Here is an 18942-nt window from a genome sequence, read left to right on the forward strand (position 1 = left end):
TATTATATATATTTTGTTGCTACCGATGGTCAATTTTTTTCATATGGGGCTCTGAAAGAAAAAGAAATCGACACTCGTGAAATAACTATTATATATATTTTGTTGCTACCGATGGTCAATTTTTTTCATATGAGGCTCTGAAAGAAAAAGAAATCGGCACTCGTAAAATAACCATTATATATTTTGTTGCTATCAATGATCGCTTTTTTCATATGGGGCTCTGAAAGAAAAAGAAATCGGCACTCGTAAAATAACCATTATATATTTTGTTGCTACCGATGGTCACTTCTTTCATATGGGGCTCTGTGAGAAAAGGAAAGGGAACTCGTAAAATAACTATTATTCTGCTAGACCTTGCATCTTTATACTGATATGTAACTCATATTTCGTTACAGTTAAAATAAAAATTAAAGATTTTGCACGACTTTATAAATATTTGGATGGTGAAACCATAAGATGATCAATAAAATAAAATTACTAATAAGCTCAGACGTTTAATGCATAATGGTAAGATACTTTTCACCCTCAATATAAAGAATGCCAGAACCATGTACAATATATATGACGGCTTATTCTGTAAATTGCCGAACAAAACCACAATTCAAATGACCTTAATTCCGTGAAATACACCTTAGCTCGAACAAAATTGAAAATGAAATCATTATTAATGCCCTGGATCCCAAATTTATGTAGTTTCATGGCATAAGTGCATCATTTATTTATATAAAAAATAGTTTGATAAGAATTATAATTCACTTACAACCTGTAAAATGTACTTGGGTGACAAAAATAAAAATTGAGTTTGGTTTGTTATGAATTTCGCGCAAAGCTACACGAGGAATATCTACGCTAGCCGTCTCTAATTTAGCAGTGAAAGACTAGAGGGAAAGCATCTAGTCGTCATCACCCACCGCCAACTCTTAGGCTACTCTTTTATCAACGAATAGTGGGATTGACCGTCACATTATAACGCCCCCACGGCTGAAAGGGCGAACCTGTTTGGTGGAACAGGGAGATTCGAACCCGAAAAATTGAGTTCAATCTGTACCCACGTCGTTGGATATTTTGGTAACACATGGGCTACGATTTTTAAATTTTATTCTGTAACCTGAGACAATGGAACCTTTTTTTGTGCCCGATGTAGTATTATGAAAAGATCATACGTTTTATGAAACTACTCTTCACAAATGAAACTTAAACCATGATTCTATCAGTCTACTTTAACAAAACTATGATGATAAATGCATCATAAGATCGTTATCCAGTCATAAGTGATGCAGTCTTTAGTAATTTTAACATTTCTATAAGACAAAAACTCGGAATAAAGACAGATCTTTTAATTTTAATTTCAGCATAACAACAGTTTTAAATGTAAAACACAGTTGCCCTCCAGTGGCACTGCAGCATGTCTGCGGACTTACAACGCTAGAAACCGGGTTTCAATACCCGTGGTGGGCAGAGCACAGATAGCCCATTGTGTAGCTTTGTGCTTAACTTTAAAACAAACAAACACAGTTTTATTTCATTTAAAGCAGTTTTAAGGATGAAAAGAGAAATCCTTGTTTCTATTTTTCCAGAGAACTCTTTAGTATCAGTAAAAATAAAATTATTAATGTTTTAACAGTAGAAACGTTTCTTAGATACTGAGATGTGGGTGCTTTAGCATTTGGTCTTCGATTCTATTGAGATTTAGACTGCATAATATACATACAAAGCTAAAGAATTGCAAGTTTTGGATTTTTCATTTTTGTTGTTGCTATGAGAGTCACCCTTCTCTAAGATTCAACCAAAGTTCTGAAAAATTTAAGCCTCAGAGCACTGAAAAGAAAGAATCAAAACCCTGTGTACATGAATATCAGGTTGGTGTTAAAGTTAGGCCTTGATCACCTCATACTTTTCCATCTGTTCAACTACACTGTAAGTTTTTGCACAAAGTTTGTACATAAAACACTTGTAACTTACCGTTAAATTCGTTGCTTCGTCCAAACTTTACTTTGTACCCTTTTAAAACACCGTTGAGTGATTCAGGGGGAGGTGACAGCCACGTGACTTTGATGCTCTGTGAGGTCAATGGTGTGCAATTAGGTTGCTTAGGTGGAAAACTGGGGACTAAAAAATTGTTTTTTTATTAACGAAATGAGAATTTGTGAAATGTAAATACGATAGCTTAAACTAACATTTAATATTAGAAGTACAAAGAGCTCTAAAATCCATTTGAAATTATGATTTACCGTTATAAAGCCTAATTTTTTTGTTTTAACTGAAATTCAGGTAAAAAACGATAATTTGTTGAAAGAAAATATTCCAAATATTACAACAATCGGAGTAGCCTAGTCACATTTTTAAATTTCTGAATGACATTGTAAATACAATAGTTCAGCAAATGAAGCCTATGTTAACTTAATAACAGATCATTCAATTAAATAAAAAAAATCAGTCAGAGAAATCTCAAGATTGAATATTTTGAAGGCTAACAGCAAATGACGTTTATTGGTATTAATTCTGTCAAAGTGTTGAAGCACCACGTTGTCATCTTAATGAGGAAAAATTCAAGATTAGTTCTTTGTCTTACAGAGCTTTAAGAATTACCTTAATTTGTATATTACTTTCATCATAAAAGACATCAACTATTTAAGATTTGAGTGTATAAGAAACAAAAGGAACGTGTCTATTACCATCTTCTCTAGTTCTACCGATCACGGGGTCAGAGCGTGGCCCTGCACCTTTCCTGTTAAAAGCCTGAACGACGACAGTGTAAGAAGTATATTTTTTCAGCCCGTAGAGTTCACATTCCACTCGAGACCTGCCTAAAGATTCGTTTTTCACAGTTTTGTATTGGAAAGAGTCTGTGCTGTTGGTTATTTTATACCCTATGTAATAGCCCTGGATAACTCCATTACTCAACTCTTCTGCTAGAGGCTACGAAGAAAATAATTCAAATAAACATCCGATGAGAGAGAGCTAAGCTACAAGCATAAGAAAACAGAATTACTTACACATCCGATGAGAGAGAGCTAAGCTACAAGCATAAGAAAACAGAATTACTTACACATCCGATGAGAGAGAGCTAATCTACAAGCATAAGAAAACAGAATTACTTACATTAAAACAAATCGCCTTTAAAACTCACGAGTAAAACGGTCAAATTATCTTTCTTATGTTTCAAAAATATTAGGTACAAACTTAACAGTTTAACTTAAATGTAACATTATTAACAACTTAATAGTCTAACTTAAATGTAACACTATTCAGTTAGATCTAAAATTAACTTTACACTAAATTACTGAACATTAACCAGACAAGTGTATTTTTAATACAATATAGGACAATTTATTTTGGATAAAACAGTCTTGTGTGTATACGAAGAAAAAGTAATTGTTAAAAACAGCTACTTTAAGGGCTAATAATGAAACAAACTTATTTCTCAAGCAAGTACTATTCCAGAACTTTCTTTTCGTATCCAAATGTTCGTCCTAGCTTAAATATATATTTCATTCCCTGATTTTTCTTGAAATTCGATAGAGCTTCATCGGTCCATACCAGGAGTTGGTGAATGTTTGCTTAACATCAAACAATCATAATCAACAAATACTACTTAGAAATGTTCAATTACAGTGTTTAATAAAGTATTAATAAAAAGATCAGGCTTTAAGGTTTCGGTGAATGCCTTTTTTTACTGTTTGTTTTCTTACTTTACTTACCTTCCAAGACACATGTAAGGACTGCGGTTTAAAGGCTTCCACTCTAATACCATCAGGGGGGCTTTCGGGTACTAAGACATACAAAGAAAAACTAAAAACTTAATGTGACAAAACTATTTCGAAGCCCTAAATAGATCCTGCAATTGAAAGTAGGTTAAGTGAATTCAATTTCAAATAAATATGGAAGAACGTTGTTCATATTACTTCCCAGGATTAATCAGTATAATATTCCTTTATTTTTACAAAGAAAATATGATAATTCATTAGATTCCAGATACGTCCATAACTTTAGAATCTCAAATCTTGAATTAGAGAATACGTTTTTTATATGACATACAAAATAAAATAACTTTATATTTTAGTGTGCATAATGTAAGTGTATGTATATATGCGTGTGTGTTTATATTAATGAAGCAGCTATGTCGCCTTTTTAAATGGTTGTTTCAATGTCTACCTCACCAGTAAAATTTCTAAGATTGGACAATACAGTAAAGCCATTGTAATGCTTGTCATGGGATAAGGTGTATTATCAATAACAGTGTATAAGTAATTCAAGTAATTCAACTATGTTAAAAGCGTTTAGCTGCTATAAAATTGCTATTTATTTTATTGTCGAGTTATAATACTAGCAGAAACGGCGCTCTGTTTTCATTTTAAATTATTATCATACATGTGAAATATTTAATCGACAAAACTGAAACAGATAAAAAGTGTTTTCAGTTCCTGTTTTGAGCAGTTTATCACATCGTCAGTTGTCTGGTTCAATGTAAAAAATTTCATTTGTATGTAGATGTGATATGTTTTTGAAAAAGAAACGGTTTAACAAAAATTCTTATTAATACGTTTAATGGCTATACTGATGTATATTTCAGATCTATATTAGAATTTATTAAGTAATTCACTTACTTTCCTCTTCAGTTGAAAAAGTAAACGTGTTTCCTGGGTGACTTATACCCATTATATTTCCTGCCAACATACGGACTTCATACGTCTGAGCTGGTTTTAAATTGTGAATAATGAATGATGTTTCGTTTGCTGGAACTGTGCGAACTCTCCATATTGCAGGAGAGACACCTAGTGACAGAACTATAAATTAGTTTTTTTTTTATATATATAATATTATGATATTTCTAAAATAAAACTTGGTTTGTTTTTCATTTGCTTCAGTTTTTACTCTTTTTTTTCCACAAGTTATTACATTTGTTGGTAAAACGAAAAACAACTGGAAAAAAATTATAATAATATAACATATTTAAAATTTGAAAGTTCATCCGTATTAATTTTGAGTTGAATTAAACATTTGCATTAGTTTTCTTTATAGCCTTGGACACTAAAAGCAATATTTTACTACTAGTATTTTAAAGTTATTTTAACAAATTAATTGGAAGTTCTATAAGTTAAGGACTATATATTTTCTAGGTAAATCAGGTTTGATTGAGCTCAAAAACAGTATATTTTTATAATTTGTAAGCCCTTCATCTTGATATGTTCGCTTCTCTTATCGTAGATTTTAACTAAACAACCAATATTTAAAACGTATTAGAGGTGTCAAAAAAATTCAGACAAGTTATAAGGTCACTATTTCACAATCCAGCATTCAACAGCAAAAATACAAAAATGGGAAACCCTTCGTACTTTTGGATCTCCACTGTACGGTGTAGTTAAGGATTACGCTATTTCCACTGAAAGGTGAGCTCCAAGTGATCACCACGTTTCGACTACCAGATTTAAGCAGTTTTATTTCTTGAGGGGGATCAGGTGGTTCTGCAAGAGGTAGATAAAGGCAGACAATGATAAATAAACAAAGGAACGCATACAGATAGATATCTTATTCCTCAATCCAAAGCAATACAAGAATTGATACATTATTTAAACCTGCAATAGAATATTTACACTTACTATGAAAATAATCTCAGTCACTGAAATGTTAAACAAATAGCTTAAATGTGGTAATATATTTACTAAATAGAAAACATACAAAGATAAAAAAAGTAAAATCAGAATTAGCAAGTTAACTTAAATATAACCTCACTTGTAATTTCGATCCATAGCTTTCGGGAAAAGAAATATCATAAAACTAGGTCAGATAAATAACTTGTAAATAACTGAAATGTTCATTCAAAACACAAGCACCTAATCTGACATAAAGAAACTACGATTCAATTCCAGAGATATAATTTTGGCTGTTATTTTATTTTAATCTTTTTACAAATACTTTTAGCTAATAAAAAATATGACTACAGCATAATAAAACAAATACGATAAATAAAAATTTAGTTATATACTAAAGCAAACGTGCATATTTTAAACGCACATCTTATTGTCATTTCCTGAACAATTTAGAGAAATATGTACGAGAGGTCCAGTGCCATTATTACATCAGGTGTGGTCCGTTTTTGCTAAGCCTTTTATTAAGCTAAATTGGAGAAGGTAAAGCATCATGGAATAGTTTCCACTGACTATATACATCTTGTTTTTAACTAACGAGGTGTAAAACTTGTTAATAAAAGATAGATAATTTGAGGTTCTGTGGGAATAATTAGATAAGAGTTCCACTGTGCAAGTAAAAAATAAATAAACGGCTGTAATAGAAAGTTTAAGGTAACAAAGAGCACTGCCAATTTCTTTAACAAATATAAACATCGTGGCTACTTAAGCCTAAGTCCTTTATCAGAAATCAAAGATGGAAAACACATTTAACAACCGCTGTTATTTGATTATAAGAAATGGAATCAAAGAAATAAAAACTCTTTAGCAGAAAATAAAACTGTCTTTCCATTTCAGAATATAATAAACTACTTGATTAACGTGACTAATTAGTGACTGAAACTTATAAAAAAAATTGGCTTGTCGCATGATTCATTCAACGCGAATTTTTTTTTAAATTGGTTCAAAAGGGAGTGAATCTGTGAAATAGTTATTGACGTCTAATATCGATATCTAGTGTACTAATAAGAAACATATCTAATAATGTGCCATGACTTTTTAAACTTATAGCGTATAATATCATCGGCAAGTACATAATTAACAAATAACGGAAGCTTTGGAATTAATTATTGCAGGTAAGTTACTCGGAAAGTGTGACCTTATTGTCAATTGAAATTAAATTAAGACCACTCTCATCAAATAGCAAAGAAAGGTGACTAGTCTTCAATCACTTTTTCATACAAATGTTACCATCATAACTCGTAAATACTTAACTTAAAACCTTTAGTTTATGCCAATTAAACTAGCTTAGTTTGATTAAGTTCTGATAATCTACCACGAATAAAAAGGTAAGAACGTGGTTGAATCCATTTGGCAAGAATATGCAAAGCTATACAAAGCACTAGATGTTCCAAATTTTAAACTGATAGATTAGAGAGAAGACAGCTAGTCAACAATACCCACAATCAATTATTGCTCTATGCTCTTATCTGATCGAATAGTGGGCTTGACTGTCATTCCTTTAGCGCATTCACTGCCCCAGGCTGAGAAGCACTTTTTTTCCAGAAACGGAACTCGAATCATGAACCCTCGCATCCAAAGTCCGAGCACGCTATCCACAAGCCGACGCTCGGCCCTTTCCTTAAGTCAATCCAATTTTTTCTGTCCCACGAATAATTACCGATAAATATCTCTAGGACTAACAACAAATAACCATAGGATACTAACAGTATTTCAATTAAAACTCAATCTACACAATCTATTCATGCCCCAAAAAAGAGAACAGTGGTTTCACGTTAATTATATAAAAATTCTGTGTCTTGGCTAATGATAACACTAATATAATAGCATAAGTTGTGATAGAAAGTTGGTTATAACTGGGGGGAAAGGAAGATTTTATAGCAAATTTGGAGTAAATATATTCAGAAAATGCTCTTTTGTTAAAGAAAGAAGTCTCAGAGCGTCATCTTGGCGCACTCCTCGCTCAAAAATAAATTTACTCGTAAGATTGTTTATTTGTTTAAAGTTAAACTCAAAGCTGCACAATGGGCTATGCCCACCACGGGTATCGAAACCCGGTTTGTAGCGTTGAAAGTACGCAGACATACCGCTGTGCCACTGTGTAAGAGAAAAACTATAAGTTACATAAAATTAAGCGAAACTGTAGTTCTTTAGTGTATGATTTACTGAACCATTGAATTCAAGGTTTAAAAGATATTGGTAGTGTTTTCTTAGAGATAAGTTACACAGTGGGTTATCTGCGCTCTGTCCACCGCGGGCAACTGAGTCTCGGATTTCGGAATTGTAAGTCCGGAAATTTATCGCTGACCCACAGTGTGTGGGGGAGGGGGCTACAAAAATAAATCCTGAAATATTGATGATAATTCAATAAAATTTGTTTATCAAAGTCAAAATTTATAAGACCTAAAATTTCATCTTTTTAATTAGCAATAGCTAAAGAAGCACGAGCAACGTGAATGTTATCAAATATTACCCTAACCGGTATTGTACAAGTCTTTAATTCCTACACAGCTTCATGTATGATTTATTTTATTCGATTAGCAATTACTCTGGTACAATTTTATAATCACTACAAAAAACGTGAGATCGGTCGATTATTATATACACGCACGTATGTTTGTAATTGAGATTTACTCTCAATAACGGAAATGTTTTCAGAATTTATGCAATAGCCCCTGAGTTTTCTCTTTTGTGGAGAGATTGACTCGTCAAGTTATTTACATATTTACAGTTCACTCGTCAAGTTATTTACAGATTTACAGTTCACTCGTCAAGTTATTTACAGATTTACAGTTCACTCGTCAAGTTATTTACAGATTTACAGTTCACTCGTCAAGTTATTTACAGATTTACAGTTCACTCGTCAAGTTATTTCAGCATTAAATTCGTTCAGTGGTTTTGCTAATAATTTTGGTAAATTTGAAAAATAAAAATTCTATTGTTGCAAGTTTTAATGTTTGTTGTAATGTTATTAATATCTTTAGAGCTCTCAGTTTCACTTCCACCAACTGTTTTTTGTTGGTTTGTTTGTTTGATGTTTTGTTGTTATTGGTCACAAAGCTACATAATGAGTTACTTATGCTGAGCCCACTGCGAGTATCAAGGCCCGATTCTTAGCATTGTAAGCGTTAATTTTTGGTTTGTTTATGGTTAAGTATAAAGCTACAAATGGGCTATCTGTGCTGTGCCCACTGCGAGTATCGAATTCCGATTTTTAACATTGTAAGTCCTAATTTGTGGTTTGTCTGTAGTTAAGCAAAAAGCTACACAACGGACTATCTGTGCTATGCACACCACTGTTATCAAAACCCGTTATTAGTCATCAGACTTACCATTGTGTCACTTGGGGCTGTGTAAGCCCTTAGACTTACCACTGAGTTGTCGGGGACTTCAGCAACTAAAGATATATATTATTTGGTAATAAGATCTATTTCCAAAACCAAGAAAATTACGACGCAGGTGAGTCACCGTATCTAATACAATCAAACCTATTTTCTACTACAGCTTTAACTACATTTATCGGTAAATTTTGAAGGGTTCCTTTACACATAACACGTTCCTCAGAAAAAACTGAGTGAACTGTTACTTTACTTTTCATTGCAAGATATGTTCTGTACATTTACACGATAACAATGTAAAGCTTTTATGTGTTTGTTTTATTTTTAGAGCAAAGCTCATTGGGCTATCTGCTGTGTCCACCGTGGAGAATCAGACCCCGGATTTTAGCATTGTAAGTCCGCAAACTTACCGCTGTCCCACCAGGAGACAACTATGTGAGGGTTAAGTTTCTTTAAATATAATCAAGCAGAATAAAGCCTTAAATTTTACCTGATAATTAACTTAACTATTGTATAAAGTATTCAGATATATAGATGTATATATAAAGATAGCTAGCTAGATTTTATCGGTAATAAACGCTAAGCCTAATAAATTAAAAGAAAACAAAATATTTTCATTATACTGAAAAATAGCATTTCCCACTAGGAGAAAGTTTTAAATTATTTGCTTTTATATCATGATTATATAAGCTTCATGAAACTTTATTCGACATTGGCTTAAGTGTATATTACTCTTGAATAATACATCATGTTTCCAACCTCTGACATTCAAAGGTATTTAGAACCTAAATGTAGTAATTTATCAAATCTACTGTTCGTAATCCGAGTTTTACTTACCCTGAACAATTAACTGTACGTTAGTCTCATCTGATCCATAACTGTTAGACGCTCTACACGTATACAAGGAGGAATCGATTCGGGACGTTGACGTTATCTGTAGCTGAGATTCCATTCCTCGTGTTTTCACAATTTCTTTTTCTTCGATTCTTTGTATGAAATAGAACACAAGAGTGAAGAGAGATATCAACAGCCAATACAAGCTATATACATTTTATTGATCTTGCACGGAACAGTTTTCGTTAGTTTGGCGGCATTTTTCTGGTACTTGAAATACAGGGAGAGCTATTTATTTTCCAAATCCCTCCGTGTTCTGTCGTCTTTTATTGTGGCATTTTGTATTACAATTTGCTGTATATAAATTATTACAATGTAAATTTGCAAGTAAGTTCTATACTATGGACGTTCTATACATTTACAGGATAACATTGTGAAATTATTAAGGTTCATTAAATACAAGCAAGCAGATGTTTTTCATGATAAGTAATTTAAGTATAGGTTTAAACTCTGGCCCTAACATTGGTAAAAACTAATAAGCGTTCTTTTCGGCTGCATCACACTGAAGAGCATGCCTTAAAGTTTATATCACTTGATGAACACTTTATATTAGCTAATGTCCAAATGAGGATTTTGGCAAAAGGCATTTAATAGATAGTTTAAATACTATTCTAACCTTGATTCCAGATCCACGTCCAAAGCTCGTTGATCACGTAGCCATACAACAGATATGGGCAGATCACCAGTCACCTGACAATTTATAGTAACAGTTTCTCCTTTCTGTGCCATCTGGGTCCGGAATTTGGTATGAAATTGTGGAGCAACTACCAGAAATACAAGAATTAATATATATATACATAATTACACAGGCCTGAATTTATTGCCTTAACATTTTTATATGTTCTACAGTAATTCCTGTACGCTGAATCCGAAAATGATATCCACTTTTCTCCATCACGTACATATTTTTCAGAAAACGTCATAACGCAGCATAGCAAAAGAAAGACTACAACACGTAGAAATCACAAAAAACAAAAACAAATACGGATGAATGAGGATGCACATTTCTTCGGTTTGTTTATATTTTTGTTAACAAACATAATAATAAAAATTTTCATTGTGGTAAACGAAATAGTAATTTGATCTAAGTAAGATATTTTTTCTTCCCGATTTCTAACCTTATGTAACAGAAAAAAATTAATATTATTTTCGAAATCTGCGTAGCTGAATTATGGAAACTCCGTTAATAAAGCCAAATTAACTTTTATGAACTTTAAATTCGCAGGCCTGTGTTATTTAAGAACGCTACAAAAAATTGATAAAACAGATTACATCAAAAGGAAGAATAGCGTGAATTTTGCACAGCATATCCAAACCTTAGATGAAATGTAATTTTATAGAGAGAGAGAGAAAAAAGAAAAATCCCAACCACAAAATAAACATACAACACCGGAGCACAAATCATAAGATGGATCATTATGTAATGTGCCCTGGTTTTTTTAGGTTCCGGCGGAAATAAGACCCAGATTGCGTTGGGGGTACACCTTCTATCCAGTTTAACCTCAACTTCGCCGGCCTCACATGCTTAAAAGAAGAGAGAGAGAGAAAAAAGGAACAGACGTGGGAGGTCTAGCCCACAACTTCCCCCATCTTTCGCTGTCTGCAGTCAGGTGTTGGAAGGTAGTTCCTCACAAAACATAAATAAATAAAATAAAAACAATATTAAGAAAGAAATGATAGAATACATGGCATTAATGGGGGAGACAGTCTTGAAGTTATCATTTCAGCCCCCATTATGATGTTTGGACATAAATACCAAGATGATAATTGAGGTTGGGCTTAATATTGTAATATCTTCAACAGTATAGCTCCCATCCTCTACCCTTCCATGCTACTATCTGGATCTTCAATGGTTCTAAAGAGAACCACACAGTAGTAGGTTTTATATAGGGAAGGAAGTATAACTATCACTACATTAATCTACTTATACAAGATATGAAATGTCCAATAAGTAATTTCAACTATTTCCCCTACAATAATTTAAAAAAATATTTTATTGTGAATATTGTAATTTTACTTAAATCACTATTTTCAAGTTTGTATAAATATTGTTCTAACGAAAAGGAACATTTTTTTTACCTCGGTTTGTTACTGATCTGTTCTTTTTCACAAAATAAATTCTGTGTTTTTGGTTTCGATATTTGTTTTCAGCTTAGTCACCAACTAAAGGACTAGAGAAAAAAAAAAGGCATGATACGTACCTTTGTTCATATGTTAATGAATTTCAGAGTTATTAAAACCTGTACAAGAAAATTCCTGATCCACCGTCAACGCTATTTTTTAAGCTTAACATACTATATTGTTTATATGGGGACTTTCATCCACATCAGTACCACCTGTTGGAATGAGTTTAAGGTGTAGTCGCTCTAAAAAACAATAGCAGCACAGCTATATATTTTCTTTAGTAATTTGAAGCAGCTGCTCTAAATCCTCATGCATGATGACACACACAGCATAGATGAATACATTATGAAATATGCATTAGCTCTTCGCTTTGGGGCTCTTAACTTATATACTTTGTTTGAGAATATACGTACAAGGTTGGCGTATGTAGTCGTCATTTTGTAAGTATATGGATAGGAGTTAGATAGAAGGTGCTGTGAACTTGAATAAACACACATATCTAATTTTAGGTCTAATTTCTAATTTATTTCCACATACCAAGTTTTCAAATAGTGATTAGCTCTCCTAGCTAACAACTAGTGTTGGAGTGTTCGGTAAGTGACGTATACAGTAATTTTTCTTTCTTTGCTGTTAATTTCATCAGCGATGTTGGTCAAAGTGTTGAATATATCGACTTATAATTTTCTATTATTATACTTTATTATAGAGAATGTTTTGTATTGTTAGCTTAGTATGCGGATTTAAGACTAATCTAAATCTCCTAAGCTAGTCGAATCTCGTAATGTATTATTGATCAAACTCAACTGATCAAACAATGCATTCTAATTTTTATAAGTTAGAACTTGGGAAAACAATATTTAATTAGATAGACTCATTATCGAGATACTTTTTAGTTTTTCCCTAAATAGGTAGCTTTTTCTGATCGGAAGTTAATATTAATAATAGTGTACCTTTGTTGTGATAATCCTATATCTGGCCCGACATGGCTAGGTGGTTAGAGCGCTCGACAAAAGACAGTATATATATATATATACATATATATTATTGGTTTGCTATAGTTGGTATGCTATAAATTTCGGAAGCTATAACTATGATTATTATAACGCTTATTATTCGAGAACTTCAGATATTTGATTAGGAACGTTTATAGATTTCGAATATTACAAACCATTTAACTTCAGAGGATTCACGTCGGATGTTAGTTTATTTACGAAAATAGTATATAACTTCAGCGGCGGTAAATTGTAATAAGTAACAGAATAAATTGGGGGCCCGTCCGGGTTAAGTTGTAATACCTAACAAGATTAAACACCTTTTTGCTTTCTTTCTCCCAAACGTATTACCATTAGTCTTAACTAATGATATTACTTAAAATGCCCCCAGTGATACAGCGGTATGTCTGCGTTAGAAACCAGGTTTCTATACCGCGGTGGGCAGAGCATAGATATACCATTGTGTAGCTTTATGCTTAATTAAAAACAAACAAACTACTTGAAATTAATTTTTTAGTTTTAAACTTTGTGACAGAATTTTTATCATAAACTTAGGCTTATTGGTTTTAGGTGATTCATCTTCTTTCAGCGTTTAAATCGTAATTTTAGGTTATATGACGTAATTACAAATATACGTTCTGGGACGTGTGAAATTTCAATGTATTTATGATATAGTTGTATTGTGGAGAATAAAATGAAAAGGTAAAAACATTAATTTGAATAAGAGTTAATCTGATTTTCATAAATTCATATAAAAGTCATGAACTTTGGTGTGATATTACTCTTTTTCCCACTGATTAAAATATAATATATATATATACCATTTGTCAAGGTGTATAACGTTCATATTATGAGTCATTTTTAATTTAAGTTGCACCCTTCTTATTGCTTTTTTTTAGAGTGTACTTTCATTTTTTTTTCTTTTCTCAATGTGTGATTGTTTTTCTTTTATGATGAAGGGGGAATTTGGTGAAAAAAGCTCGCTGAAGGAAGGAGGGGTCCCCGCATAGGGTTTACAAAACTCAACCCGTCATGTGTTGACGGATCGGGCAAGGCTAGTAGTAAATTAATTTCCCATAACAGCGTTATATCTTAGAACTCACTGTGACTTTACTTTTACTTAACTGTTCTTTCTAGGTTAAGACTACTGTGACTTTGTGTATATGTTTATCATGATCAGTGAAAACATGATTTGAGTTTATTTTGCATTACAAGCGTTCAGAAAATGTTTCTTGACAATTCCCTATCAAAAAGTAACTTAACAAAAGAGATGCTCGGCATTCAATAGTACCGATAACTATACAATACACTTATCAAATGAACAAAGAGAGTAGAAGTTAGGGACACTTTGTTCCTGAAGTAGGATGTTAATCTGTCCAATCACACTAAACGTGTTAGATTTCCTTTGTCTTAGACTGTTATACAAATAAAGCTAATTTACATTTTATGCTCATTTTTTTAAGGGGAGGGTACATGCTTAAATTGTGGGGAGTTATTTAACGAGAATCTTCAAACAAATCAGTTGCCTTGTTGTTGTTTTTTGTAATTTACTTTATTTGTGCAACCACGTGCTTCAACATCTTGATATTTCGCAGATAATATTACAGTAGATTATTGATGTACTACAGAAATAACATCACGTTTTACAGATGATGATGATTCGATTTGAAGATGGGGAAGAAGATATATACTCATCCTGTGAAAAAAAAACAACAACAAAAACTACTCAGTTTAATGATTCAATTATAACCGAAGGTTTTTTCAGGGCCGTGAAATCTCGATAAAAGATAATTTTCTGATTACACATTATGCTGTTCATCAGTCCGTAGTGGAGACTTTTTGCACCTTTATATCCCTTTAAGCTATGAAAGTAGTTTTTCTCGTTTCAACACCTCTAGATTTTATCGGTCTACCAAGAAATAGGGATAAAAACTGACCTTGTTACAAGTGTTTTTTGTTTGTTTTTTCAGTTTCTGGCCCAAATACCGGCTTGATCCACAGTTTAGGATGTGATCATGATTTTCAAAAACTTTTTCATCACGTGCAAATAAGTTTCTTGTTGTTTTTGACTGAATTCCTTCTCTGGGCATGTTGCATTACAATATGCACGGTGATGTTGTGACAGAATTCTTAGAAATATTAAGTTGTTAGCAACTTCTCTTTGAGTATACGCTTCTTTTAACAGTGTAACCACTGTAATACGTTGTATGGAACACGTGCGACTGACATATTCCTGTTGATACGTAATTCCCGCTCAGAGACGGTGCCAAACAGTTATTTTTCGTTTAAAACTAATACCATGCATGTAAACGTCTGTTTTCAGTGACTAACTTACAACCACGTTTGATCACTCCTTGACATAAATATTATGAAATTACGAAATGGTCCTAAACCTTAGCAGACTACTAACTGCTACACACGATATTATGTTATTTTAATACTACTCCTAATTCTCCATTTTGCCTGGCCGAACTACCTGGCGCGTTTTAGCACCTTTGGTACCAAGTCTGTTCTTGCTAGTTCCAAAGCCGCGAACTTATAGGATTGTATTATTATGTTTTTCTCAGATGGCGCCGCGATAGTTGTGACGAAATATTTTGTGTTTTATTTCTTTTAATCCAACTTTTGGCTTTTCTTTTGAAGGATACTTATATAGGAGGAATGTCTAACGATAAACATGATGTGCTTATTTTCATTTCTAACATTCGTGTATAAATTGCATGATACCTAATTTCGCAGGTAGTAAGGTTTTGATAATATCCTCTGATGGGTCAGCAGTAAGTTTACAGACATTTCCCTGCGATGCACAGATTGCAAATAGTCCATTGTTAGATCTGCGCTAAAATAACAACAAAATTCGTTTAGAGTGAGATAAATAACTAGGTGAAACTCAAGAAAGATTTTATTTACGAAAGTCCCTTTTTAAAGTCATGTGATTTATATATAAATAATAGCATATACATATATAAGTAAGGGTTGTTCTGAGAATATTTGACCTACTTTTTACTTTATGTTTGACGAACCTAAATTGAAGAGAAGACAAATATCCACAGGATAAAATCAACTTCTCCAATATGTGTTCATCCCAAATTTATGGAACAAACTTTTCTAAATCAAGGGTAAGTCTGATGATTTATAAGTTCTTATCCCCATTGTTTGTTTCTTTTACAGTTGAATGAATAATTAATGTTAATTTCATATTATTTGTACACTGATAATCAGTTTATAATATTTAAGTTAACATACCGAGGTATTCAACAAATGTCTCTACATCTAATATAGAAGATTAAAAAGTTCAAACAATAAAATAATAACAGGTGTTTGTATTTTCTGTTTGTTTTTTTAAAGAAGCTTCAGTATAATTCATTGTTTTGAGCATCAACAATACATAAATCATACCATTTGGCTTTAAATTTATTCATCATTTTAAAGTGATGAATCCTTGTACTCCTTTGACTTTAAAACCTATATTTAAATAAAATCCACGAAAACTGGAGTGAAAATCGTTCCCTAACCTTCCTATGAGCAGTCTATGCAAGTCATGTAAATATTATATGGATAAGAACATTAAGCCAATAACGCAGCGGTTTGAAACCGAAACTGCAAACGAAGAGGACACATATTTCAAGAAAAGTATAAAATGGAAAAGACACGGCTTCAGATGCTAATGAACACATATACAAAATTCCAATATTTAAGTAATTAGCTGCTAAAGCTTAAATAGACGTGCAGAAGCTCAAATGTCCTCCAGTTTTAAAAATAAAAAACTACAAATAGATTTTTGTTTTTTAATTCAATAATTGTTTACTTAACAGTGCAGAGATCAGTAATTTGCTTTTATTACAATTTTATATATATTTTTCTGTTTTCTTCAATAGCATCCATTTCTTTGATCTTCTGGAGCCGAGTGTGGCTTATGTTTGGCTAGCCGGACTGTGAGACCTACGCTTGATTTTTGGGCAGTGGGTGCGTTATAAGAGTAATGGGCAACTTTCACCATTCCAAGAGTAATCAAACGGTTGGTGGCGGGTGCTGTTGAATAGCTGTCTCCCTCTAATCTATCTGTTTAAAATTAATTAAGTCTGGCGCAGGTTGCCCTTGTGCAGCAATACGCGATACCCAAATAAACCAGTTTAATCTTCTTTCTTTTAACTTCAACTATCGCAACGTATCTCTTGGTAGGCCTGTGGTAGGTAAGTTTACGGTCTTACAACGCTAAAAACCCATGGTGGACAAAGTGCAGATTGCCTATTACGTGGTTTTGTGCTAAAACAAACAAACCATTACAAAGGTGTAATTAAACGATTAAAATCCAGTTAATAAATGGAAATTATAAAATGTTTATAATCATATGAATGTTTTTACTATATCTAAAATAGCAAGATTATTCATTCGGTTCTTCACCGTATGCTAGACCACTGGTGACATCCCTGTTCTTCAGAGTTTAAAAAAAAAGAATGTTTATTTAACAATTGTAGTTTAATGTAAATTAAAATATTCAAAATACAAATTCTTCTAAAAAAATTGCAAAATGTTGTAATTTTATGAGATTTAAAAAAAGCTTCTAAGATCTTAGAATTTTGAAACCTATTATTCATTTGCCTTTTTTAACCTTTTCCTATCAAATTATGGAAACTTCAATCTAACAGCCGTAAAGAATAAATTGCATTAAAAATTAAATCTTAGAAAAAGCTGTTAAAATATTCAAATCGAGTTTAGCTGAAATGTTTTAGAATAATTTAACGAAACGTTTTAAAATAAACATGTCTTACTGAATAAGAAGCCCCCAGTGGCACAGCGGTATCTATGCGGACTTACACAGCTTGAAACTGGGTTTCGATACCCGTGCTGAGCAGAGCACCGATAGCCCTTTGTGTAATAACAAACAAACTGAATAAGAAATACACCCTAGTAAGAACATTTTACTGTTTTTCGTATTTGAATAATTTGACCTTTTCAGCGGTTTTAGATAGAAGTTATGAAAAAAGATTATTAAGAAAATGAATGTTGATAACAAAAAATAAAAACAAGAAATTCTAATAAACTTACATTATTGATCACTGTACTTTTTGAGTAAACACCTACGATAAAAATGATCCAATTTAATATTTTAACCATTGGGAATTATAATAAATGTTATTCTAAAACGACAGTTTTCACATGTAATTTCCCCCCTGTATCTCAGCGGTAAGCTTTAAACTTTGAGGTTTAACTCCCCAAGATAGAATATTGTATAGCTTTGCACTTAAACAAACAACTCGTTTATAATTATGAGTACGTTTCAATGGTTAGTTCTTGTTATTTCTGTTATATTGATAAATGCATTATTTCATAATATCAGTACAGTACGTCTTACCTGCAGATATCACAGACAAGTGTGCTAAGTTCTACAGATATCGCAAACGAGCGTATAAAGTTGAAAGTAATTTGCAATGACATTGTTGCGTAATTAAATCAAGAGTAAAAACAAAAATCAATAAAATCATAGCAATGTTTTATGACAAAGTTGGTAGGATGTGTTGCTTTTTGGGGTACATGTGATCTTATTTCATGTACGTATGATCCTACGTATATGCCAGTGTGTCTTTTCGTAACGTTGTGTTTCAACAATGGCTTTTATGTTTTGTTGCTTAGCAACAAAAGTATGACTTGATATTGTTCTAAGTTTGTAAGTCTATTTACTCAAATTAAAAATGAAAGGCCTAGACAGTGAAACTGAAAAAAATGTTTGATGATTTTTTAATTTAGTGTCTATGTTTTTTAAATATTTTTTATGTATTCCTTTTTTAAGTTAACTTCGATGATATAACAGTAAAGTAGTTTTATTCAGAAATGACATAGGTTTAAAACTGAAATTATTTTTTCTCTCTCATAAAATGCATATATATATATATATCTGTTTGGTGTATATGTGATAGCAAATATATATATATATATATATATATA

General features: G+C 32.2%; 1 protein-coding gene across 1 annotated transcript in view; it reads right to left on the reverse strand.

Annotated features, from left to right (window-relative positions):
* Positions 1-18942, reverse strand: part of LOC106468057 (Down syndrome cell adhesion molecule-like protein Dscam2) — a 121323-nt gene that overhangs the window by 29361 nt on the left and 73020 nt on the right. The window contains exons 11-17 of the mRNA XM_022397084.1: positions 10497-10644; positions 9824-9972; positions 5337-5465; positions 4608-4775; positions 3702-3772; positions 2676-2919; positions 1963-2109 (exon numbers count right to left, since the gene is read on the reverse strand). Of these exons, the coding sequence (XP_022252792.1) occupies positions 1963-2109; positions 2676-2919; positions 3702-3772; positions 4608-4775; positions 5337-5465; positions 9824-9972; positions 10497-10644 (1056 nt within the window). The remainder of the gene's footprint in view (positions 1-1962; positions 2110-2675; positions 2920-3701; positions 3773-4607; positions 4776-5336; positions 5466-9823; positions 9973-10496; positions 10645-18942) is intronic.

This window comes from Limulus polyphemus, unplaced genomic scaffold (genome assembly GCF_000517525.1).
Source record: "Limulus polyphemus unplaced genomic scaffold, Limulus_polyphemus-2.1.2 Scaffold85, whole genome shotgun sequence".
Taxonomy (NCBI): domain Eukaryota; kingdom Metazoa; phylum Arthropoda; class Merostomata; order Xiphosura; family Limulidae; genus Limulus; species Limulus polyphemus.